Source organism: Ahaetulla prasina, chromosome 3 (assembly GCF_028640845.1).
Source record: "Ahaetulla prasina isolate Xishuangbanna chromosome 3, ASM2864084v1, whole genome shotgun sequence".
In the NCBI taxonomy this organism is placed as follows: Eukaryota; Metazoa; Chordata; class Lepidosauria; order Squamata; family Colubridae; genus Ahaetulla; species Ahaetulla prasina.
Genome location: NC_080541.1, coordinates 193,619,700 through 193,646,765, shown reverse-complemented (window position 1 = coordinate 193,646,765; position 27,066 = coordinate 193,619,700). Strand labels below are relative to the sequence as shown.

The following is a 27,066-nucleotide window of genomic DNA, read 5'->3' as shown; positions in this document are numbered from 1 at the left end:
CACAACACAGCAGTAATAAATAATTGATGGCAAATAACTTCCAAATGGAACAGTTTTGTCTTTACTACTTTTGGGAATGATGTTAAAGGAAGAGGCAAGTCTGAGATTATTTTTTGGGAGGGGGGGAGGGGGGGCTATTCCAAAGGACTGGGCCTCTAACCAAAACATCTTAGTATCCCAAGCAGGTTTAAGATTGTCTGGTAGCTAAGATTTTAAGTCATCATGTTCACTCCAATAAAATATAGTTTATTTAAAATTATGCTGTTTAAAATAGAATTGTTCTGGCAAGAAACCAAAAGCATAAGGGTAGAGTATCTATGGTTTCAACAGATTTTTCTCACAGGAAATACCTCAGAGTGAGCTGAACAAAGATTGAGGGCTTTGTTTATGTGGCATAGATACTCTATAGGAAAATATTACTCACTTCTTATGCTTGAGGCATCACCATTAGTCAGAAGCTCGGGATCCACCTGCATACCATCTAGACAGACAGACAACTCTCCAATTCCATCAGCTGGTTCTTTGTCACCAATAAGATCCATGTTCACAATCACTTCCTCAACTATATAAAAAACAGAAATAGTTTATTAAAATGTTTTAATTGTTTAAAGCTAAGCAAATGGGTTAGAATTGTTAGCAAAATATTTTAATCCCCCACATATGCATTTTAAAGGGTTGCTGATAGTATTAACTGTAATTCAATGCTCCTTTCCTATTTTTTCACATTTATCTTTATATCAGCCCTTATTGTGCCACACATTTTTCAACAGTCTATGGAAATAAATCTCATTGATGAAATGAGCTCTTACAATTGTTCCATTATTGCACCAAATGAAAAAGGCTTAGATATTTTGACATTCACCAAGAGGACCACAAATGTTTTTCAGATATTCTACAGCAGATTTTTAACTAAACGGGCAATTCAGCAGCAAAGCTTCCTGCAAAAGTTTTTGCTACTGCATTTTAAAATAGGATTTCCATTCAAATCACTTGACTCATCTGATTTTAAAAAAATCAGAGTTCTTTGCAAATACCTTTCTTATTTCAGCTCATTTATTTCTATATAATTTTAAGTATCAACATCCTTTAGAAACATCACCATATATTAATGTGCATTTCAAAGTGTCAAGAATGAATTAGAATGGCACTGTTTAAAATCTAAGAAATGACTCATCATTATTCTGTAGAAATAATGCAACAGAGAAAGCTTGGATACTTTTATTGACATTAGACCAACAGTTTCAAATATATACAGAAATTATAAAATTGGGAACATCCTTCCAGAGAAGAAATGGCAAACTGAAGATGGCTTTGCTAAAAGTGAAGATAACCACAATGGAATGAAGAGCCAACAAATAGACTGGCTCATCATTATTCCTCTCCAGCAAGGAGAGGACTTGAGATTGCTCACTAGTTCTTCAGACAATTGCTCCTTGTGAGTTGGCCCTACTTAAATCTAATTTAGAACTCAGAACATAATTGGTTCAAGTTCAAAAGTATTTCCAGAGCGTACAGATAAGAGCTGTTTTTATGTCCAGATTATTTCAAATTCAATTGTTTTAATTTTGAAATTATTGGCATGCCTGTATCAGACACAGCTATGCTGTTGTTATTATTTTTTTTAAAGAGGGCTCCATGTATGTAAAAGTATATAATTTTCAGTAATTTGTTGCTACATACTTACGTTTCATATTATTTGTTTTTAGTGTCTCCTGAATATCTAGTGTGGCACTTCCAAGTAAGATATCGGACTTCAATGTCTGGTGACTCCATACACGAAAATGTAGCTTGCTAACAGGGGAGACAATTCTAAAGAAGCAGAAGTAATATCAAACATGCTCATCTTTCCTTCATTTAAATTATGTATCAAAATACCACAGAGAGGTCTATTTTGAAAAAAGTTGCTAATAGTTTAAAATTTTGAAGGCTGGAGTTTTTAGGTGAAATATGAATTGTAATCAAAGTGCTAGTCACTTTACTATGTTAACTTTCTTTTTAATGTTTAGGTTTTTTAACATATATTAGGCAGATTTATACTAGTAGGTCCAGCTGCTGATCAAACATTTTCTGAAAGAAAATATCAAACAACTGCGGGAATATTCCAGTGTGGAATATTATTCAACATACAAATCTGAGTCTTTTTTAGTTATTTCAAAACAATATAATGAATAATTTTGAGTTCTTTCTTCCTACATCTGTTTACCCTACTCTAGAAGTCATTCCAGTGGACTGCTTCTTTTTCTTAGCAGCCAATAATATTATGTCAAAAAAACTGTTAAGGTTTTGACATTTGCTTTGCTTAAACTGAAAAATATTGTCAATTTTGGCCTTTAATTGAACTGAAAGGAGGTTAATTTCTGCAAACTATAATGTCTGATACCTACAAATCATGCAACAAACCATTACAGTATTGATCATTCCTGGATTTGGCTTTTCTTGAAATGTTTTGGCATTTTTGCTGGCACAATATATGTATAGTAGAACATCCAGAATCTTAGAAGTATCTCTAGAAATATTTGTTTTATTGATTTTCAGTATTTTTATCCATTATTTTAATGGATACTAAACTGATAACTGATATACATGCTGTTACTGAGAAACAGTTCATTGATGTTTCTTCTGACACTTCCTTGTAAAAAAAACCTCCCTGGCAGTATCTCTCCCTGAATTTTGGATTAGTGTGCACAATAAGGGTCAAGAATTTAAAGAGAAAGTTATGAACATACTGATTCTATTTACAACAGTTAGTCAATGTTTTTCTACAGTTGGGGTTAGAAAAAATAAAGTTCAATCAAAAGTAAATGTGAAATGACAATTGAAAGTAACTACCTTAACATGAAGCCTGGATTTCAGGAGTTATAGAAAAGTTAGCAAGGTTCCCATTTAAAATAAGTAATTTCATTTCCAATTAAATGGTATTCTTTTATAAAGTTGGAATGGTTGCCATTCTTTTGACAAACACATCAACATTTAGTAAATACTGATATATGTACTTCTTTCCCTGTTTAATCCCAATGAAGTCATTTGTTTTATTCTTTGGGGTCAGGGGGTTTGAACAAATTCATTTATTATTTTAGACAGCCATGGCATCACATAGCTTGAGAACTCCAGGCATTTATTGGGCTTAGAAGGTTGCCCAAATGGAGACTTTTTCTCCATTTATTTGGGGACCAATAGAGTTTTTAGGCAGCAAATAGTTATGTTCTTCCTCTCAGACTAATGAAAGTAGGAACTCCTAAGATGTTTGTTAGGTTATGTAAACTGGGTAAAATGTGTTTAAATGTATCCAACAAATTTAAATAAACAAAATTCTGTATGCCCATGAACATTTATACTCTTTCCTTATAAGCACTGCATTTTTCCATTATCAATATTCATCCCATATTATTATCTGATTGTATTTCTATTTAATGAAATGATATTTCTAAACTTACACTGTAAGATGCTGTTTCCATTTTGGACTGTTGGTATTGTTGCATTTTTCTGTTTTCTTTGACTGACCATCAACCCAAACTTCCACATATGGGCTGGGTCCGAACCACTTGTTTTTGTTTTCTTTCAACTTTGCCGAAATAACTTGAAAAATAAGAAAGAGAACAACATGGTCAAAAATGACCTGCAGATAGGTATCACGTTTCATATTATTCAGTTTGTTTAAGTCAAGAAATGAAGCATTTATTACAGCAGAACTAGATCAAACCTAAACTGAAAGATTGGAAAGATGTCCAATATTTAAAACAGATAGCATCATCATAATACAGATTATAAACACTTTATTTAGAATGGAGGCTGGAAAGTATGTTAAAGTTCCTGAAGCGTGCATTTTATTTGAATAAGCTAAATATGAGAATGAATATTAATATATGTTTATATTCACTCCACCTACGTACATATGTATAGTTTCTGACATTTATAGGTTGCTTATTAGTCAAAATTATATTGTGTATAGAACAATTTTTTATTTTGTATGTAGCTCTTATGGAGTTTCTGAAGGCTATGATTTTCATTTAAAAATTGTTCTACGCTTATTTTTAGGTGCTTAGAAACTTAAATGTAAGTGTAAACAAATTTAAAGTATGTATGTATATATGTATGTATTTGTATCCCATATTAATTTTACAAATAACTCAAGGCAGTGAACATATTCAACATACCTTTTTCCTCTTATTGTCCCTACAACAACTCTGTGAGTTTAGTTGGGATAGAGAGAGTGAGGCCCAAAGTATATAGTGATATCAATATGCATAGTCATGTGAAAAATATACAGCCCATTAAAATCTTAGAGTTTTTCCAATACATTTCAATTATATTGATAAAGGGGATAGAATACAATGAATACTGTGCACCATTTACGTTTTATAATCCATTGTGTAATTTAAATAAACATAGATAAAAATTCTGCATGGAGGAAAAAGTAAGCACATTTATCGCTAGCTCAGCTCAGGTGACATGACATGGAGATTTCAAACCACTACCGAGGTTAGTTTGTCCAAGCACGTTCAGCAGAACAACAGAATGTAAGATATTGAAAGAGGTCTTTAAGATTCCCAGAACTGCATCACATGACCTACAGGTAGCTCTTACCACTGCTGATGTCACAATGCATGAATCTACCATTAGAAGGAACCTGTACCAATTAAATCTACCTAGAAGAACTACCAGGAGGAAACATTTGGTATCCAGAAAAAAACACCAGGGCAAGACTAAAAGCTGCACATGAACATCTAGGCAAAAACCAGGATTTCTAGAAAAATGTGCTTTGGAGAGATGAACTAAAGATAGTTATTTGATCACAGTACTAGAACAAATGCTTAATAAAAATCAAAGACAGTATTTCACTAGAAGAACCTCATACCAACTATAAAGCACGTTGGTGGAAATGTTATAGTTAGGGGTTGTTTTGCTGCATCAGGGCCTGAGAAGCCCACCATCACAAAATTTTGTTTGTTTGTTTGCTTATTTTTCTCTATTTATTAAATTTATCTGCTGCCCATCTCACCACAAGGTGACAATAGAAGGAAGGAAGGAAGAAGGAAGGAAGGAAGGAAGGAAGATTTCTGGAATGGGCAAGTCAAAATATGAATATAAATCTCACTTAAAGGCTATGCGGGTGATCTGACACAGGTTGCAAGAAAGCCCTCAAACATTGCTGTAAAAAAAATTTATATGGAGAAATGGGAAAAAATATTTGCCGTCAATGTCAGAGACCAGTTGACAGTTATAAGAAACACCTACTTGGGGCAATGCCAGTATTAGATCTAAGTATTATATATTATTATAAGTATTATATATTCTAAGTATTATATATATAGATCTAAGTATTAGATCTAATTTCACATGATTGTACATATAAAAAATAATAGTGACAGAATGAGGCTAACAGCTAACATTCCCCTTAACCATTTTGCTTTGATATTAACATCACTATATGAGCTCAGTTTAATTTAAAAATTGTCAAGTCTCTCACTTCAATTACAAAAATGCAAGAGAACATTAGTTTTTGTCATCCCTGCCAAATTTAGAACACTCCTGCTAAGTAGTGATTTTTAGGCCAAGCAAGAAGAAATTGAGCTTATGCCACAAGTTTAATACTCAACGTAACATAACTTTCTTTTCAGAAATGTTAAACCATTTGTTTGTTTAAATTTATATAGCTGAACAATCTCAGCTTTGTGGCTCAACTGATTAAAACAAGAAGACACAATAAACAAAATTAAACAAAAACAGTAAGTATATATACTGTATATATATAAAAAAACATTAAAAGATAGAAAATGTATTTGGTGACAGTACAATGAACCCATCACAACCCATACATGTAGTCTTCATTTAGCAAAGACATTTGGGACTGGCAACTTGATTGTTAAACAAAACGGCTGGTAACTGAAATATGATTTCAGCTTTCACTTCAGTTTTCCTTTGCTTTACAGTTTTGTGAAGGTGGTAAAAGCAAGGATTGGTTGCAAAGTTAGTTTTTCATTAGTATTGTCACTGTGAACAGTCAGTAAAGGAGGCAGTCACTAAACAAGGACTATTTATACAGCTATCTAGTAGGTTCTACACCACAGCCAGATTCCCAAGCATGATGGCAAAGCCATGTCTTCAGAGTCCTCAGAAAGGCTAGGAAGGGCATGGTAAAATGGCCTCTCACTTTCTGCCTCAACATCATTTGACCAAATGTATTCATATTTTTTATCAGCAAGGTTTCTTTATGTGGGTTGCAATGTATGCAGATGCACTGTCCCTAGTGCAGAATATAGAAGCTGTGTGGACAAGGGCACAAAAGAAAGGAGAGTATTGTTGCCTGCCTCCATTCCCTTGCATTCACTCAAGGTTTTCCAGAGGGCTGATTCACTCATAGGCCAGCACAGTTCAATGTTAGCTAATGGCAACGTTAGGTGATAGTGTTGAGTGCCCATTAGCTAATGCAGGTCTGTAGGTCCTCACGTAGAGCAGCCCAACAAAGTCATACCCCTAAGCAGGATTTTAATGCAAGATGACTTCCATATCCATAATGTTTCTACTAGATACTTTTCTTTATTTTTTTAGTTTGGGATTTCAGTCTCAGTACATATTTTTAATCACCTGAGAAATCCCTGTATTATGTTAACAATAGTAGTAGCTCTGATAGCACATGGTACATCAAACCTTTTTTCATAGTTTCTTCTGGCCAAAATCTGTCCTTATCTGATCAAATCATACCAACACTACTAGCAACAACATAGAAATGATGGTAATTCCCATGGAAGAGGTTTAAAAAAGAAAAACTGCTAAAAAAAGCATTGCCTTCAGATCTTCTAGTTCAGAAAATAAAATCTGTCCGACAGAGAGTATAAACTTTTGTGTTTGGTGTCATAACTGATTAAAGGAAGACTTTCATTTAGAAGTCCCTAATATATGAAGAAGTCATGAGTATTAAAAAGGCAGTGTTTCTAAAATATTTCTAAAAGGGGCGTAAGTCTTAACTGATACGCTCTTTCTCATGGTGATCGACGGGAGAGTCCAGGATGGGTTACTCTAACCTCGTAGCTCTACTGACTGAGTTGAAATTCTGAGGACCCGCCTCCCTGATAATGGTCCCCAGTAGAAAATGAAGACGAAGCGAATCTTGCAGTCCGGCTCCGATCCAAACATACGTCCTCCCGGAATCTGGACCAGACAGTCCACCAGGTGGAACTGGACTCTCCTATCCATCACCATGAGAAAAGGCATATCAGGTAAGACCAACGCCCCTTCTCCATAGTACTGACGGAAGAGTTCAGGATGGGACATACCAAAGCTTGGCTGTCCTATGGGCGGGAACTGCTCTGAGCATCCAGTCTATAGTGGCGGATGAATGGTGATTGGGACGTCCACGTCGCCACCTGACAAATTTCTTCCACAGAAACCTAGGTTGCCCTAGTTGAATATACAGTAATCCCTTGAGGTATCGGGAGATCCTGCATAGGCTTGGGCAATACATGCCCATAGCCAACGACCCACTGAGGAAGGCATTACCCTGCGGCCCAGAGTTGATGGCTGAAAGGAAACAAACAGGGACTCAGTCTTCCTGATGGAAGTGGTCCTTGAGATGTAAATGCGGAGGGCCCTCCTAACATCCAGAGTATGCCATGCCTGCTCCAAGACATGCCAAGGCCTTGGACAGGAATCAGGCAAGATCAATTTCTGTGCTCAGTGAAACAAGGAGTTAACCTTTGGAAGAAGGTCAGGGTCCAACCGGAGATCCACCCTGTTCGGACGAAAAACACAGAAGTCCTTTCTCACTGACAATGCTGCCAACTCTGAGATCCACCTGGCAAACATAACGGACACTAGGAAAGCCACCTTACATGAGAAGACACATAGGATGGCCTCTCTTAAGGGTTCAAATGGTGCCTTGGTAAAGGCCTGTAACACCTTGGTCAAGCCCCAGGTGGGATAGCAGTGCACTAGTGGGGGCTTTAAATTGGAGGCACCCCTGAGGAAGGCTCGCACTCTAGAATGGTGAGCAAGGAAGCCTATGTCCCCAAACTTCAAAACGGAAGCCAGGGCAGCGACCTGTCATCGTAAAGTGTTCAGGGATAGCTCCTTGTCCAGGCCCTCCTGCAAAAAGTCCAGTATATCCACCACTGAGACCAAGGTAGGGTCCATATGGCCCTTGGCACACCAGTCATCGAAAATCCTCCAAGTTGCATTATAAATGTGTGTGATAGAAGGCCGCCTGGCTGCCTGGATCATCCAGATGACCCTATTGGAGAACTTCTCCCGCTTCAGAAGTCTCTGCTCAACTGCCAAATGGTCCACTGGAGCAACTGAGGCTCCGGATGGATGATGGGGCCTTGGCTGAGGGAGACTTTCTCCGGGGGAATCCTCCAGGGTCTGGTGACCGACAGGCCGACCAGGTTTGTGAACCATGGCCACTGGGGAACTATCAACAGGACATCCGCCCTCTCCGACAGCACCCTCCTGATTACTGCTGGAATCAGGGGAAGGGGGGAAGGCATACACCCCTGGGCCAAGGGCATCGTAGTGCATCTACCCCTTCTGCCCCTGGTGCTGTGAACCTTGCAAAGAATCTGGGAAGGTGAGATTTTGATGGAAAGGCGAAGAGATCCAGAATCAGGCGGCTGAACCATTCTGAGAGTTCTGCGAACAGACTGGGATGTAGGCGCCACTCCGACTGGTCGACAGTGGCCTGGCTCAACCAGTCTGCTTGCATGTTGCAGACTCCTGCAATGTGCTTTGCGTTGAGCAATAATAGATGAGTCTCTGCCCACCGGCACAATGTCTCTCTCCATCAGAGACAATACTGCCATTGACATGGGCTTTGATTGCCACATTGTCTGTCAGAAGGAGGACATGATGTCCACAACCCTTTGCTGGAATGACCTCAGGGTCAAGTGGGCCAGCCTGAGTTCCAACCAATTTATGTTGTGGCGGAGCTCCTGTTGTGTCCACCGTCCCTGGGCAACCTGGGATCCCATGTGGGCACCCCAACCAAAGAGGATGGCATCAGACGTAATTGTCAATCTGTCTGGTTCCTTGTAGAAGCAGCTTCTTGTGATGGCTCGGGAACCCCACCAGTGGAACCAGTGAAGCACCCTCGGTGGTAGTCGAATCCTTGTCACTGAGGTACTGCAACCCGCCCTGTGATAGGGGAGCAGAAACCATTGGAGGGCAATGCCAGAAACCTGGCATGGAACTGTGCCCACAGCACAATAGCAAGACAAGAAATCATTTTCCCCAGGAGCTGGGACAGCCAGGCCAATAGATGGCCTGAACTTCAGCTACATGGAGTGGTTGAAAAAGGTGCCAAAATGGCTGACCCGAGGCTTCTATCCGCTGTTGCGGAGAGTCAAGGGGCCGCACCGAAGAGCTAACTGCCAACAGCAGAGTCTCGTCTATGCACGGCTCTGCTGTGTGCTCTGAACCTGTAAAGTGCTGCAGGATCCCATCTGCCGCCACGGAGAGCTACTGACCTGAGCTGAGAAGCGCAGTGCACCAAAATGCCAAAAGGGAACCAGTGAGAGTTCCAATAAAGGAGCAGCATACTAAGGGCTCTAACTGTGAAAGTCAAAGTTCGAGAGCCACCGCTCACCAACTGAGCGGCGCAGTATACCAAAACCTCATAATTTGGCCAACAGCTCGCTCTGATGGCAGAGCAGCACACCGAGGATCAGTGTGGGGCCACTGAGGTGGGCAGCTGCACCAGGCTCCTATCCGTCGCCGCAGAGAGCCACCGCCTACCAGCTGTGAGGAGCGTGCTGTAATAGTCCAAACCGTTCCTTCAAACACTTTAAAACCAGGAATTTCCCTAATTGCCAAATTCAAATTCACCACAGAAGCTCTCTGGAGCTGAAAAAAAATAGCGTCCACAAGAGCTGAGACTGAGTTGAAAAACTTGGGACTGTAACCAGGGAGGCATGTCCTCAGAATTTCAACTCAGTCAATAGAGCTACGAGGCTAGAGTAACCTATCCTGGACTCTCCCGTCGATACTATGGAGAACAGAACAAACTTTAAAAAGAGGATACAGCATATATTCACAATGATACCCATGTACTTCTCTAGTACAATGGACTTCTACTTTGGATTATTGTGAAGTCAAAATGAGAAGTGACTAGAGATCAAGTGACCATAAGCAGAGCCTCCCCCTCTAGGAATGGGTACACAAGATGAATTTGTATAAAGTCCCCATCCCAAGCCACGCCTACCACCTGCTCTTTAAGAGTGGCAAGTTCAGAAGGACACACAATTTGTGCAACAGCTCTATTGAGTACTACTCATTGACAGTTAAAGACAGCAACTCTCTAGGACCAGGGAACTCCAAACCCAGAGACACTTTCTCTATATGGGGCTGCCCTTGAAGATCATCACAAAAAATTCAAATGATCCAGAATGCAGCAGTTGTCATCTGGCAGGATCTAGCAAGCAAGCTTTCGCCATAGCTTCACCTACTGTATGGAATAGGGTAGATACAAAGCTTAGATAGGGAAAGCTGTATCTTTCTTGCTTCCTGAATGCTGTTAAGACATAGCTCTTCCCTCAGGCATTGTGTCATTATGTAAAGTGAGCCAAGCTTTTTTTTTTTTCCTTGAGAGGATAATACCATGGCACTGGTGACTATTAATCTTGCATTTTTATTATTGTATCTTTGTTTAATTCATGGAAAATAATTATGTGGCTAAGAAGTGACACTGATTTGATAGCACATAATCAATTAATCAATTTGTTTGTTAGCTGTCTAATGTTGTTTTATAAAATAAAACATGCAACATTTTCAAACACAATAAAAAAGAAACAGAACATATTTGGTGATGCTGTCGAAGAGACAGTATCTGAATCAAACCACAGGACTGATAGACAGACTTACCAGTTACCTGAAGCTGTGATTTCATAGTTGGTCCACTGATACACTCTGATTTTGACCCATTCCCGGCCATATCATAGGAAGGAACATGAACCTAAGTAAAAAATTCAATAAAATACTATTTTAAGAACAAATGCTGCACTCCTTAACAACATGGTAGGACAGTCAAGTGTATATATAAACTGGTTAAATCAAGGGAGGCACATACAGAGGAACATATAATCAATAAAGAATATGTGTTGATAAAAACACAGAAATGAAGTAGCAATATTAATTGAAACTGATTCAGACTATTAACACAATTATTGTCAATAGCTCTGAGTATTTGGCAGTGTAAATAATAAAAATGGTCTCTTTTGTCCTATCCCAGACAGATGCTTGTTAGCAAAACAACCAGTAGCAAGGAAAGGAGCAATATGGCCAGTCTAGAAACTTATATAATGAAATATAAATAAATAAATGAAAATAAAGGAGAAAGAAAAATAAATTTGCCTTAACATGGGACAAAGTAAACATATGCAAAGTATAAAGTAGAATAATAATTACTATAAAGCCAGGAAGGTAAGTTCAAGAAAAACAATCACTAGATTATTTTTATGACCTCCATGCCACCTAATTCAACATATTGTATTTTACAACAGTCTTATTTGTTGTTGTTAGTTGCAAAGTCGTGTCTGACCTATCGTGGCCCATGGACAACGTTCCTCCAGGCCTTCCTGTCCTCTACCATCCTCTGGAGTCCATTTAAGCTCACGCCTACTGCTTCAGTGACTCCATCAGCCACCTCATTCTGTCGTCCCCTTCTTCCTTTGCCCTCAATCTTTCCCAGCATTAGGCAGTTCTCCAGTGAGTCCTTTCTTCTCATTAGGTGGCAACAACAGTCTTATACTTGACATAAAATTTAAATAGCTACCACATCTCTTAAAAATAATATCAGGATGGTGAGGGCCAAATTTACGTAAATAAAATACTACTATGAAGCTCAGTATAAATTATTTTTTGGTTGTTGTTTTAGGAATTAAAGTAGATGGCATTTCTTCCATTTTCAAATACATCAACTTCTTACAGTGGTTACACATAGGTTTTGAAAGATATTCCACAGAAATCAATAATGGGTAACCCTACACAACAGCCAAATAATTAATTATTCAAACGTTTTATCTGATATATTAATAACATGTACTTCAGCAATTATTTTTCCCACTCCAGTATTTACCTAGATTGGTTGCTTTTGCTTTGCATGGTTATTTGCAAGGCAAAATATTCATAGCTCCTACATTATGTGGAGAAGCTCAATATTGTCTTCATTTTTTTCTTGTGAAAAGCCTATGCTTTTTAAACTTGCATGGCTAGCCCAAAACATATTAGCAGATCCCAAAGGAGCTGAGAGAGGAATCTAAAGTTCCACTTCCAAATCCTTATGTTCATGAATGTGTTAATTAATTAGTTAATTTTCCAATCTTTATGTCACCCACCCACCCCTTCATTTTTTTAGAAATGCACAAAGAAAACAATGGAGATATTCTTCTTACTAACTAATATGACTTTCTACTAGGGAGAAAGAGGACTCTGGCAAATTGACCCATTAATATTTGCTTTGTTTTACATAAAAAGGACCCATGAATAATTCATACAAATGAGCATAATAATTGTAGAGGATAGAAACAAGCCAAAACCTCATGTATCCTTCATTCTCCCTGCACTCAATTCTCAATTCCTACTTCCCCAAAGCAAATATTTCTGATGGTGAAAGAATACATAAAATCTTTAATTCACTAATTTTGCAAAGAACAAGTCTGGTTTTGCTGGTAACAGATCTATGATATGACAAATGGAATAAATATGTACTCTTTCCCAAGAAAACAGAACTGACTTGCGTTGGGCTTTTTGGTGGGTTGTTGTTTTTTTTATAGAAAAAAAATGCAGGCATAAGCCTGTGAATGACTATCCTTAAAGGTAGAATCTTCATTGTATTCTTTCCAGTATTAGATAAAAGTTGGCTGGTTATTCTGTCCTCAGTCTCCAGCTGCAAAATGGAGATCCTTAAGGCAGTGATGTAACAATTAAAGACAATGTGTTTAAGATTGTTTGAATATTTTAAAGTATAATAATAATTAAAAGGTTTCTGCATAAGCCAATCTTGGTGGTCCCAGAGGTTATTACTGGGTGCTGTACCAAAATTTTGTTTGAAAGCTCTTAGAAAATACTGACAAAATTTGCAACTGTCAATTACAAAAGGTCACACTGCTTGGATGCACACATATATTAAACATAAAGGTTCCCCTCGCACATATGGCATGACTAAATGCCAAAGGCGCACGGAACGCTGTTACCTTCTCACCAAAGGTGGTCCCTATTTTTCTACTTGCATTTTTCATGTGTTTTTGAACTGCTAGGCTGACAGAAGCTGAGACAAGTAACGGGAGCTCACTTTATTACATGGCACTAGGGATTCAAACTGCTGAACTGCCGACCTTTCGATCGACAAGCTCAGCATCTTAGCCACTGAGCCACCGTGTCCCTGCAGATATATTACACTGACACATTACAATATCCTACAATATCCCTTCGGAAGAACTCAATGTATATGAAGGCCAACACTAGCTAAAGAACCGCAGCTCTGATTTTATATTTTTGTGTACATAATAATAATATTGGCATTGACAATAATAATAATAATAATAATAACAACAACAACAACAACAACAACAATAATAATGTATTGAATTTATTTGCCACCCAATTCCAAATTATAGTTAACTAATATTCTGCTCTGGGATTCTTCTTCTTATCTCAACTAACTTTAAACAAACAGTAATTCAGTTTCAATATAACATTGGTGTTATCACCACAAATCTCTATGCATACCCAGGAATACACATCTTCCTATTGTGTATTAGTGTACAGTGCACAGAATCTCTAATCTGCCTTCCTTTGAAAATGTTAATTTTAAAAACAATTGAACATTATAATTTTCCTTCCTACTAATTTTAATCACATGAAGCAGTGCCTTTTTGGAAAGCCACAATATATGTTCAATCAGCACTACAAGGACAGGAATAAATAAACTTGCAAGAAACCAAAATGAATAATCATCTAATTTTCTAATCAGTTAAGTGAGATTATTTAATCAGGGTTTTTTACCTTTCTTGTTGGAAGGACACTGCAGAGAGCCTAAGGGTTGTGCTCTCCTATCCTATTTGAGACATTTATTTGTATCTATCCTGCCATTATTATTTTTATAAATAACTCAAGGGGGCGAACATAACTAATTTTCTTCCTTCATATTTTCCCCACAAGAACAATCCTGTGGGTTGGGCTAAAAGAGAGTGATTGGCCCTCTGTTACCCAGCGGCTTTCATGCCTAAAGCGGGATTAGATCTCATAGTCTCCTGATTACGATTTTGATTACCATTTGTCCAAAATATTATTCAGAATTCCTGATCTCATTAAAGAAAAAAGCAGCTACCATTACTTTTTCTGTAATTTAAAAACAAAACAGTATTTTGCTTAGATAACGGAATCTGCTTTTTTAAGGTAGTTGAGATCTTTAAAACATAAACATGTTTTTACATAAGCTGGACATTACCAGAAAATTTTACCACGTTTACAGGTACAACTACATATTTCTCAAATCTCACAACTAGAATTATGCAATCTTATTTTAGAAATTTTTTTCTTATCTGAAGTACAGAAAATCTGAGTTTTTACTATTCGAGAGTACTGGGAGATGAAAGTCCCTTTAATTAAAACTTGAAATGAAAATAAAAAACAGTAACTTATAACGTTGGCGTGCATGTATACTCAAACACTTGTATATAAAAAATATGGAGCAAATTCCTAATTGGTCTCAAACTGTAATGATATCTGAGATTTGAACACAGCTCCACAGAAACACAGATTGTCTCACTACAAGGGATCCTTCTGGAGGCTAAGAAGCAATTAAAACTGATTATGGCACAATAAACAGTATAATTTCCCTTCCCTTTAATAGCTTATATATACCACTATTATACATACTATAACAATGAATAATTCTTTTATTCACTGAAGACTTCATTCTTTACTACTGTACAACCTAAATTTTGAGCTCTTACAAATCTTATTAATAAATTTTGAACAACAATGAAAATCATATTGTTTGTAACATTAATTACAGTTCCTAAGTACTAGTATTAATTGCATAGATTAATAAGTATAAATAGCTTAATGACTATAATTCATAAAGATTTATTGTTTATGATTTCTGGGTCATAATCTAAACAATTGATGTGCATTTGGGGGAATAGGAATTTGGAATAATTTTGTAGCTTTGATGGAATTAGTGTAGAATTCTTGTATTTTGAATTTATCAGAAATACTTGATCATGATTCCTCTTTCAAAATGAGAACCAATATAAAGAGGTTAAACTGACAGACTAGGAGTGTGAAGCTCCTACTTTAGTCTGTCTTCAGCAATGGAAGCTCACTGGATGATTTATGCCAGTAGTGCTCTCTTAGGCCAACCTATCTCATAGCATTGTTATTGTGAGGAATAAGAGGAGGAAGCACTCAACTTGAGTTCCTATACAAAAGGCAAAATATAAATCTAGTAAAACGTTTTTAAAAATTGGATACTGACACTTTAATGGATATTTTCTTCTGATGTTTTCAAGTTTTCCTATCAGGTGCCACTGCTTTCACTCTTATTTAGATTCCTTGATATTCTGTCTCTGAAATTCTCAGACAGTATGCCTAGATCCTGCTAATCTGGGAAAAAGGAATATAGTACTTTAAGTATCCACCCCTTAAGAAAAGAAATTGCACTCAGCAATGAACTAAAGGGCCACCATCAGTGAGCTGTTGGACAGCATTACTTGGTCTGCTGTGTGAATGCTTGGATGGTTTAGGATTGGGGAAATTTTGGTGGGTGGGGGTGTGTCTGGGGATTGTCATGTGTGTTGGGCTTGGTCTCTGGGTGTTATATGAATTTCGTTGTATAGGTATACTATGTATATACTTACAATGACAATACAATGACTATATATATACACACACACACACACACACACACACACACATATATATAATGCAGAAATGGAATGCAATTTTAGAGGAATTCGTATGTTACAACTTTCCTTGTACAGTAAAGCTTCCATCTTTAAAAATATCAATATTTACATTTATTAATAATCTAGTATTTTACCTAGATTTAAAGCTAACTATAACAATTAGTAAAAGAAAACAATTAAAATCTAAAGTTAAATAATATGAAATATAAATACATAGAAATACAAAACCAGCACATACAGATCCATCTTAATCTACAAAATGAATTCAATTATTTCAGAAAATTAAAAACAAGTGCTACTAGAGAACAGCTGGTTAAAGCTGGTTAAAGAGTAGGGTTCTCTGTAGGCATTCTAAGATTTTTTTTAATAAAGCATCCATAAACCTTTATATAAATTTTACAATAAATGTTTGTTTAACATATACAAACAGTATATTTTGGACTTTTGACATGATATCAGTTTGCATCCTGTGGGTTCACAACAACAACTAACATCAACCTGGCAACAATGTGATTCTCACTAGGTACTTAGCCAGAACAAAATGTATAACTCCTACAATTTTCAAAATCTAAACCAAATATTTTACTTAACAAAGTAATCTAATATCTGTAAAGGAGGAAACCAAATTATACTTCATAGAATGTTAGAAAAAGATAAACCTCTTACATACCTTGCCAGACCTAGTAACATAACCCCAGGCTGAAAGGACTAGGAGGGAGGCAAGCAAAAAGCACACACTGCTTTTCCTGTTCCATGACGATGCTGCATGGGGGAAGGAAGGTAAGTGAGAAGCATTAAGCGCTATCTCCAGCTATCACCCCTCGGGATGAAGCTATCTATGGAGAGCAGGCACAGCCGTTGGGATATGTGTGTGTCAGGTTTTTGGCAGCTGAAACAACTCTACTGCAGGGGTGTCAGCTAAAGAGCTATTCCTCTGCCCTTTCCCCTATGGGAAAGGAAATGAGAGGAATTAGTTCTCCAGTCACCATATCCAAGCATAAAAGTGTGGGGTGAAGCCAGTCTTTTTGGTGCTGGGACAACCGGCACTAAAAAGACCATTTTCCTCTCGCCCTTCTTTATCCTACTTCTCTTGCCATGGATAGCAAGAAACTATCCTACTTCTCTTACCAGGGAGAACAGGATTGATAAAAATGATTCTTCTGCTAACATTGCTTCAATCCTGAGGAGTTCCCCCCACAAAAGGAGTTATTTCCCACTATGACCCTCCCTCTGCTTCTCATGCCAAGGCAGACTAGGGTCTGGAAAGATGCACAGCAAATTTCTATGTCCCCATACTTTCCTGGTGGCTCACATACTGGAAAAAAGCACTTTAAGGCTGTTAGGTAGAGGAACCCAAAGTTTGCCAGATGCCACCATCTACTAAGTTTATAATAATTCATATCCTTACCTATCTCATTCATTTGTACCTGATGCATCAAAGTTTTCATTGCTGAGTTGAAAACTACGTTACATGTCTTACATTGTGAAATGCAGGATTTAAGTTGAATATAAAAACTAAAACCAGTCACAAATACAGGCTTAGTTCTGTATTAAACATAGCAACTTATTGTCTGCCTTCCATGAGATTTAAGTGAAGGTCCAGTGCAGGGATGTCAAATTCGATTTCATTGTATCAGCGTATCAATGTTGTGTTTGACCTCGGGGGGCCAGGGGGGGCATGTGGCTGGGATGGGCATGACCAGCTCGACGTCACTCATGTTGGGGGCACCTGTAGTGGCCAGAGCACTCTGCCAATGAAAATGGGCTCCCAGGCTCCCATTTCTGGCTATGATGGCCTCCTGCAACCCTCTGCCAGCAAAAACAGAGCTTGGGAAGGTCGCAAGCAGCCCTCCCGAACTCTGTTTTCGCTGGCAGAGGCACCACGGGTTGGTCCTTCTCTGTTTCCAGGGCAGCTCTGTGGGCCATATCTAAGCACCCTGCGGGCTGCATCCGGCCCCCAGGCCTTGAGTTTGACACCCCTAGTCTAGTGGGCAGTTTGGCTAAGGCCTTGATCACACGCTGGAACAGGCATGTGAAAAAAGTATTGTACCACATTGCTCCTATGCAGCTTCTCTTTGGACAACAAACTAGGGGTGCTAAGGAGGTGCCTGGGTTTCTAAGGAGCTCTGGAAGCAAGAAAAGATGCCTGGAATGCCATTGGAGAAAAATTATGTGTATTATAAGTCCAATCAAACACAAGCTAAGAATTAATATTATGGATTACACTGGTGACAAAATGGTGACAAATGTTGTGAAACCGTTATTTATATGCTGTTATTATGTCTGTCAACAGATGCCCAGTGGCCTTGTTTAGGGTGACCTGTGGGCCACAGGAACATCTCTAGAGCAAATTTTTTTGCTATCTGATAGACACTTGGCTTCATTCAGGTTTGGACTCCAAATGAGCAGGTTCCATTGAACTGCCTGGAACATGATCTCGTGAAGTTATCTGGACTGAGACGAGCCTATTACGCTAAAGGAAGTGGACATGGTCCTTTTATATGTGAATTCAACTATCTAATTATTAGATTAGGGCCTTCCTGAGTTGTTAAAGTTTCCTGGTAAATGACCAGTATTTGGGTCCATTTCAGTCAGCTTCATCAAAGGATGGTCACATTATATTCATGTCATCCCTGCTTCTTGAATTGTATTCATTACCAGTTCATTTCCTGGTACAATTTAAGGTGCTGATTATCAGCTATAAAGTTGTACATGGTATAGAGCAATGATGGCTAATCTTTTTGCCATCACGTGCCAAAAGCGGGGGATCATGTGGACACGGGCCACATCCATAATTCTATGCGCCCCGCACTCTGACTTTCAAAGTCAGGAAATGGGCCGTTTCCAGCCTACGGAGGGCTCAGGTGGGTGGGTGGGGAAGGCCATTTTCGCCCTCCCCAGACTCCTAGAAAGCCTCTGGAGCCTGGGGAGTGTGAAAAACAGGCCTTCCCCATCCCCCAAAGGCTGGAAACAGCCTGTTTCCCTGTTTCTGGTGGGCCCAGAAGGGCTGAAATAGAAGCTGAGCTTACATGCCTACCAATATGGCTCCGTGTGTCACGGGTTAGCCATCACATGTATAGAGCCTGTTTATATGAAAGATTCTGAAAAAAACTGTTTTGCCCATTCAGGGAGATTAAGCAGAAAAGGCATGAGGAGCCCTTAGTGCTCTTTGAGCTTGGTTATTTTCTTGTAGATGTTTCATTACCCAAACTAGGTAACATCATCAATATTAGAAAGGGCATGGTCATGATCCTTTCAATCAAATAACGTTATCTATCAGAATCTAGGTAATACATTTTCTCTGTTATGATGCCACAGAGGTTCATATGGCTCCCACACTACAGCTGTTCTAGATGTTGTTAGAAACGTAGATCTGCTCCCAAGCCTGGGTTTATATGAATGCTGAAACTATGTTAGTTTTGTTGTTGTTGATTATCATTTTGGGTATATTTGGTTGTTTTTCCTCTTCCATATATATAAATATCTTTTTATTGTTTAGTTTTTCTCTATGGGAAAATTATCACACAATTATCTGCAAATGTTTGTAATTTTCTCAATGACAAACTACTCCAGAGACTTTCAGGAATCAAGTGGTCTCCAAATTTAATAAATTAACAAAACCCAGCAAAGAAATAAAAGATTACAAAATGTATACTGAAAACTTTTTAAGTAGGTAAAACTTCTAATTTATACACATACACTTACAATTTTACTAGTCTCCTTACCAAGAGTACTTTGATACAGGAATAGAATATGCTATCTGTTATCTCAATCTACCCGCCCTCCCTTGGCTTTCATTATATTTGCAAGGCAAGCTGTCCTGTATTTTTATTCACAAAAATACCTCTGAGTACTGTAATCATTCTTAAAACATAAAAATGTTGTATGGCTGTAACTAACATCATGACTGGATGAATGCCAACTTCTGGATGGGGGATTGGATGTAAGAGGGAACATTCTGGGGAAGCCAAGGGAATGGACAATTTCAGTATTTGTGACAAATTTTATATCCCATCCCTTCACATAGATTTAATCTTCATGTTAAATCAACATTTTGTGAGTGACCATGCCTATACTGGTAGGCACTGTATGAATAGACAACACCACCACCCATCTGCCTATTCATAAAATGATTATCAGAGAGATATTTTGAGAGAACACCCAGAATGCTCCAAATTAGCATAGTGGTGCCAGAAGCTACAGACTCTACTTCAAATTATAACATAGCTAACTACTCAATATTACTTAGCACTTCTATTTGTAGTATTTCAAAGATGCCATACACATTTGCAATTATACTGCAGGGAATTCATATTTTAGTAGATTAAGATTTATTTTTTTAAAAGATTTAAGACTGTAAGAATTTGAACTCCAATAAACAGATATAATTTTCAATTCCAAATACTTGTCTGGAACTACATATTTATGAAACTCTGGACTCACACCATTAAACAACTAGTTAATCAACAGCTATGATATATCAAGTTCATGTTTCAGACCAACACACTTAAGAATGTAAAACCTAGACTCAGATAAAAATCTGTCCTTTGCTACACTTGGCCCAAGTCAAATAATGACCAATATCCTCAGGGGCAAGAAGCTGAGCTCAGAAAACTCCAGGTCTCCCTGGTAATAAACCAATTTTCTGTGGAAGGAAAAAAAGGAGGACCTGGATCCACCAAAAGACAAATCTTTGTGGAATTTTGCAAATAGCTTTTTGAACATTCTTCACAGTGAGGCTGTCCATTCCTGACTTAACCAAATATCTCAGACTGAAGGTGAGAGAACTGGGGAAAGAGTCTGGAATATCTCTTTATTCCTCTATATGAAACAGATACCTAATAACTGTCACAAATAAAAGGAATTATTATATAAAAAATAGACTATAGTTTACAAAAATTTAAGTCATGCAAATTTGGTAATTGTATTATGAATTTACCTAGCTTCAGCCTATATGGCTCATATGCATGGAGATCACAAAAGTTATGGAAATAGCTAGGCAGTAATCTCCATACCAATCTGAATCCCAAAATTCATTCAAAAAGTATTGAAGAATTTCATTGATGTTTTTTCGTAGAATCTAAATCTGAAATCTAAAATTTCAGATTTTATATACAAGGAATAATAGTTTCTTCTTCATTATTTCAAAACAGATTAAATGCAATGAATTCAAATTCCTCCAAACAACTCACATAAATTTATCCAAGTGTGTTATTTGCAGAATTATATTAATATTACATCATTTGTGTGACAATATAACTATGCAGATGACATAAAGTCAAGTAATTGTGTCATGAAATTCAGATCTAACAATATCCTTTCCTTCTAAATGATTGTTAAACTGAGGTTTTACTGTACAGGTAATCATTGATTTACAACCACAACTAGTACCGGAATTTCCAGTACTAAGCAAGCTGGTTGTTAAGTGAGTTGCACCCAATTTTACAATCTTTTTTTCAATTAAGTAAATCACTCCAGTTGTTAAGTGAATCATGTGGTCCTTAAGCAAATCTGGCTTTCCCGCTGGCTTTGCTTGTCAGAAGCCAGTTGGGAAGATTGCAAACAGTGATGACATGACCCCCCCCGCCCCTCAAGGATGCTGCACCCATCATAAATACATGCTAGTGGGCAAGTGCCCAAATCTTTTATCATGTGACCGTGGAGACTGCAACAGTTGTAAATGCAAAGACCAGTCATAAGTGACTTTTTTAGTGGCACTGTAAATTTGAATGGGTGCTAAATAAATGTTTGTAAGTCAAGGACTATCTGTACTTATATTTTAATTAGCAATAGCACTTAAACTTATATACCTCCCCATAGTGCTTTACAGCAAGGATCCCCAATCCCTAATCCGTGGCCCATTGAGAACTCGGCTGTACAAGCAGTGGGTGAACATGTGAAGCTCCATTTGTACAAGCAGTGGACGCACATGTGAAACTATCCCCTCTCCTCTCCCCCGCTTCCCCCCAGTCCAAGGAGTGTGAAAGATTGGGGACCACTTCTTTATAGAACTCTATGGGCAGTTTACAATATCAGCATATTGCCCCCCAACAATCTGGTCATCATTGTTAAAACAGATATAAAAGAGTATTTTAATGTCACCCCTTCAAAACAGGCCATGTCAGGAAACAAGCACAAGGAGTACTACTTCATTTTTGTAGGATCTTCAAAGCTTACCAGCATTTCCCTCCATTCCCACTTAAAACAAACAGAATTGAAAGGTTATTTTGTGTCTTTTCTTACCTTCCCATCTTCTCACTTTTCCTGAACTGTCACTTACTTTTTCAACTCTTGTATTACTTCGTCAGTTACCTCTAGATATATACAGTAGCACATGTAATCAGCAAACCAGATTTCAGATAATTTTTTTAATTGATAGTTCTTGACTAGAACTTGATATTGAATATGTGGCAACAAATACATTCTATCAATTTGTAGCCTGCTTCATATGTACAGTGATTTCAATGTTTAAAGAGTTTAATGCAAATGTTAGACAGCTGCAAGAGATTTTTGTAATAAGAAACTGCATCCAATACTACATTCACAGGCTTCTACTTATACATTACTTGTGCATCCATTAATTACCCTTCAGTTTCCTTCTCTCATCCCATTATGTATACCAACTCCATCCTTGAAATCTGGGGCATATTTGGGAGCACAAAAAGAGCTAAGTAAGAATTTATTCTATTAGCAGAATAAAATATGCTACTGGAATACTACTACAGGACAGGACTCCTTGTAACAACTGAGACTTTCCTTATAAAATGTCCCTGCTTATAACTTCAATTTGTAAAATTGAAACTAATGAAACTAATATATATTTTGAAACAACGGAAGTTTCACTAACCATTTTATGGTTGTCTTTTGTCTTAAGACAGATAAAATGTTTAGTATAAAAAGTAAAGATAAAGGTTCCTCTCGCACATATGTACTAGTCGTTCCCAACTCTAGGGGCCACTACTCATCTCCATTTCAAAACGGAAGAGCCAGCTGTGTCCAAAGACATCTCTGTGGTCATGAGGTCGGCATGACTAAATGCCAAAGGCACACAGAATTCTGTTACCTTCCCACCAAAGGTGGTCCCTATTTTTCTACTTGCATTTTTCACGTGCTTTCGAACTGCTAGGTTGGCAGAAGCTGGGACAAGTAAGGCGAGCTCACCCCGTTACGTGGCACTAGGGATTCAAACCGCTGAACTGCCGACCAACAAGCTCAATGTCTTAGCCACTGGGACATTGTGCCCCTCTATGTTTAATATAAGATGCACAATTACCTTAAAGATTTTGCTGTCACAAGGCAATGACTTTATTAACCTTTATGAGTTTACATAAATTAATGGAAAGTTTACTTATCAGAGGCTATTAAATGCATTATCAAAAATATCCCTTGGGTTTTAGTAAGCCACAAACCAATGCTAAGAAGACTACAATTTTCATTATTTAGAGGGCTTCCAAGGAACTTCTGAATAACAGCGGACTTTTTGATTCTAGGGTTCTTTTTATTTTATTTTACTATTTAAAACATTTATACAGTTGCCCATCTTTCAACAAACTCTGGGAATCTCAAAATCAAAAATTAGAAGATACATAAAACCATATTAAAAATATAAAACTCAACCAATTAAAACAAAACAAAAAAAAACCCTTGGTGCTAAATCAGTTTTGATGTGCTATCTAATCTTATACCAATGTCTGGGAAAAGCCAAGTCTTCAAAGCCTTAAAGGCGGCTAAAAGTGAAGGCCTGCCGAACTTCAGGGGGCAGAGTTTTCCATAGAGCAGTGGCTGCCATGAAAAAGGCATGCTTCCTAGCTTCCTAAGACAATATATTTAGCAGAAAGGACTAGGAGCATGCTCATATCTGAACTGGTAGGCAGTCCCGCAAATAACATGGCCCTGTATCCTATAGAGCTTTAAATGTGATAACTAGTGCCTTGATTGCACCCAAACACTAGAAGTCACGCAACAAATTAATTAATGGATGCACAAGTGTTACATGGGCAAACCTAGGATTCCATTACTCCGTGTGCTGCTACATTCTGGACTAGTTGAGGTTTCCAGGTGACTTCAAGGGCAGTCCCATATAGAATGCATTAGAGTAATCCAGATGGATTAAGACTTAACAGACCCTGAGCAAGGTCTCCTGGTTCAGGAAAGGGCACAACTGGTGCATCAGACAAATCTGTGCAAAGACCTCCCTAGCCTCAGCTGGCACCTGCTCCTCAGGCAGTAGCTGTGAGTCCAGGAAGACTCACAAATTGTGCATAGTTCAGTTCAGGAAATGCTACCCCTTTGCAGAATCAAAGATGAAGGATCATCTGGTCTTGGGATCTAGATAGAAGCTGATAGCTAGTCTTGCTAGGGCTAAGTCAAAGATGAGGGTTCCTCTGCAAACAAGCCACTGCTTGTTTATATATATACTGTATAATTGGGTATCAGCATACTGACGATACCAAAGCTCACATTGTTGGAGTCAGTGTAGTTTCAGAGGATGCTTGGGGTTCCCCCTCCCCCCAAAAAATTCTGTTACAGTGGACTGCTAGACTTTTTGCAGCATTTGAGTTAGTCTGGTCTTGATATAACACTGCTCAAGTTACTGAAACCTCAACATAATAAAATTATTATCTACTGAAAAAAGATACAGGTGAACATCCTAAATAGCACATTTCAATCTTAATCAGAACTTTATGCCAAAAATTAAGCGAAACATATTGCCCAATCTAGAATATTTAAAGATTATATATTTTAATGTTTATTTTAAACATTAAGAAATTTTACTGTGGTTATTTTCAAAGAAAATAATGGGACAATCACTGTCACGGCTTCCAAGCAGTGTGAATTTATTCAAAAAGTGAGCATAAGACTTGGATAGACAATTTTTTTACAGGTAGTTTTTTTAATCACCACCAATGACACTTGGCTATTTCCTCTATTAAGTATTGCTTTAAATTTTCTCCATTACATAAGGGTGATTTTCTTTATTTCAATTTCACTTGTTTGTAGTTACTATGCAGTATAGTTTTGATTAACAATTTCAACAGCTTCATTATAAAACATCTTTGGGCTACAGTACCACCAAGGTATTAGCATCGATTCATTAAAATATCTACCTGTTGATTGCCAAATAAATCTGGACAATAAAACATTAAGTTTTTGACCTATCACAAAATCATGATTTGGTCAATTAAAGTGTTATCCTGCTGATAAGATATGAACATAAACTGATTATTACTGTGCTAAGAAAAAGAGAAGCACTGGAGTAAGAATCTGTAAAATGTTATGATTTGTACACTATAATAGTGATAATTACAATTCATTCTAAAGAGGAACATTAAAAATCGCAGGGTTTTTGTCAAATGTGGTAAGTGTATTTAAATTATTAATACTTAGCACCATCACGTTAGGTTTGCTTGCATTAGTGAAACTTCATAAAAGAAACTCAATCAACTTGAAAGATGTTTATATACCTAAAAAATAGCAAAGTACAAATTTTAATTTATTAAGCAATAATCATAAGCAACAATCTGCTCTACCTTTTAAGAGGTTTATTATGTTGACCCATACCTATAAACTGAAGTCCAACAGACAAAACGTTGCTTAATAACTTCCACTCCTTTCTAGGAAAGAGATCCATCTCTAGAAATGGAAATTCAATCTTGTGATCTTCTATATTTGCAAACTTGCCATTCACCTTACCTTTGTGAGATGAAACCGTGCTTGAATCCACAGGATCTAAAATATTCCCATTCCTCCTAAACTATTTTAGAATTGGGAAATATAAATGTTAATCCTGATCAAGTTAAGGGGGAGTTTTTAACCATAAAATAAAAAATCCAAAAACTCTATAACTTACCCCATTTAACTTTAAAATCTCTTATCTGCCAGTACTGATTTGCCAGTCAATTTCGACTGTATCATTTCTGTTCCAACTGATTTACATTTTCAAATATATAAATACAAACTTAAAATCTCTTTAGAATGTAAACACCCCTTAAGAAACTAAGGTATTTATCATTAATTACATTTCTAAGCTGGCCAAGTTGGAATTCTTTTGATATTATCTGTTCCCACAAGTGTATTGTGCTACAAAATAGGACAGAACAACTTATTTCTGCTTACCTGACAAAGTGACTCTCAGCATAGATACAAACAAAACTGCAATGGATCATTCTCATAAATTGCTTTAATGTGACTAATGTTATGCTCCTTGGAATGTTGTTCAACTATCTATTCCAGATAGAAGAACAATTAAAAGAGATAATCAGAACTGCAGATCTGAGATCACATATCCATTTTTTTTAAAAAAAATGTTAGTAATACTAATGTTAACAGTCTTAATCTTGTACCATTGCTTGAGATTTAACAATTCTTATATTTTAAAATGTTTAAATTAGTGAGTGCAAATACTGTTATTTATTTTTCAAATACTTAGCACATTTTTCAAGTGTTACAAGACAAATGATCCTATTCTTCAACAGACTCAGGCCAACTTTCAGCCCATGATTTCCATATAGCAGGAAACTCCTTCAATCACAGTTAGACCTTCACTAAGGTAAGGGATAAAACAAACTAAACACATTTTATTGAATTAGAAGGCTTTCATTACCCCATTCCTATGGAACTATATATTCAGATCTTATTATTCCAAGTAAGGATATACAGTATATGATATGTCAACTGTCAAAGTCCATTACTTGAAAAAATTGTTTAATTATATGATTGGTGGTTTGGACAAAATAAAACAGATATTCAGCTGTGTGAATAAAAATCTCAACAAAATCCTTTAATCAATAGACTTAAAATATCTTTATAATTTTTATGTTATTTCTCACATTACAATATGTGGAAAAATATACTTCACATACAAAAAGTTTGCTTCAGTGACAATATTGATGACATAAGGTTTTCCAAATCCATCCTCTTAATATTTTAAGTAATTTAGAACAATTCAATGTTTTAGATTACCTGAACAATCTAAACTAAAAGAAACCCCTATTTTCAGTTATACAGTAATAGCACCCTCAAAACACAGCAGTCGCACGCTTCACTTTCAAAATAATGACTTCATTGTTAATTATTCACTGAATTTAATACTTATCTCATAACTCTTTAAAGCTCAGGGAAGCATTTTAGCTTTGCACCAAGAAGAGTCATCCTTTAGGCAGCAGTT

General features: G+C 37.2%; 1 protein-coding gene across 2 annotated transcripts in view; it reads right to left on the bottom strand.

Annotated features, from left to right (window-relative positions):
- Positions 1 to 27,066, bottom strand: part of ITCH (itchy E3 ubiquitin protein ligase) — a 62,724-nt gene that overhangs the window by 34,272 nt on the left and 1,386 nt on the right. Inside the window, exons 1-5 of one of the 2 annotated variants that reach the window (XM_058175371.1) lie at positions 16,570 to 16,663; positions 10,852 to 10,942; positions 3,435 to 3,576; positions 1,685 to 1,809; positions 425 to 562 (exon numbers count right to left, since the gene is read on the bottom strand). In XM_058175371.1, coding sequence (XP_058031354.1) covers positions 425 to 562; positions 1,685 to 1,809; positions 3,435 to 3,576; positions 10,852 to 10,921 — 475 coding nt within the window. In that variant the 5' untranslated portion in view covers positions 10,922 to 10,942; positions 16,570 to 16,663. Of the gene's footprint in view, positions 1 to 424; positions 563 to 1,684; positions 1,810 to 3,434; positions 3,577 to 10,851; positions 10,943 to 16,569; positions 16,664 to 27,066 lie in introns of those variants that run through there. The other variant, XM_058175370.1, reaches the window with a different exon arrangement.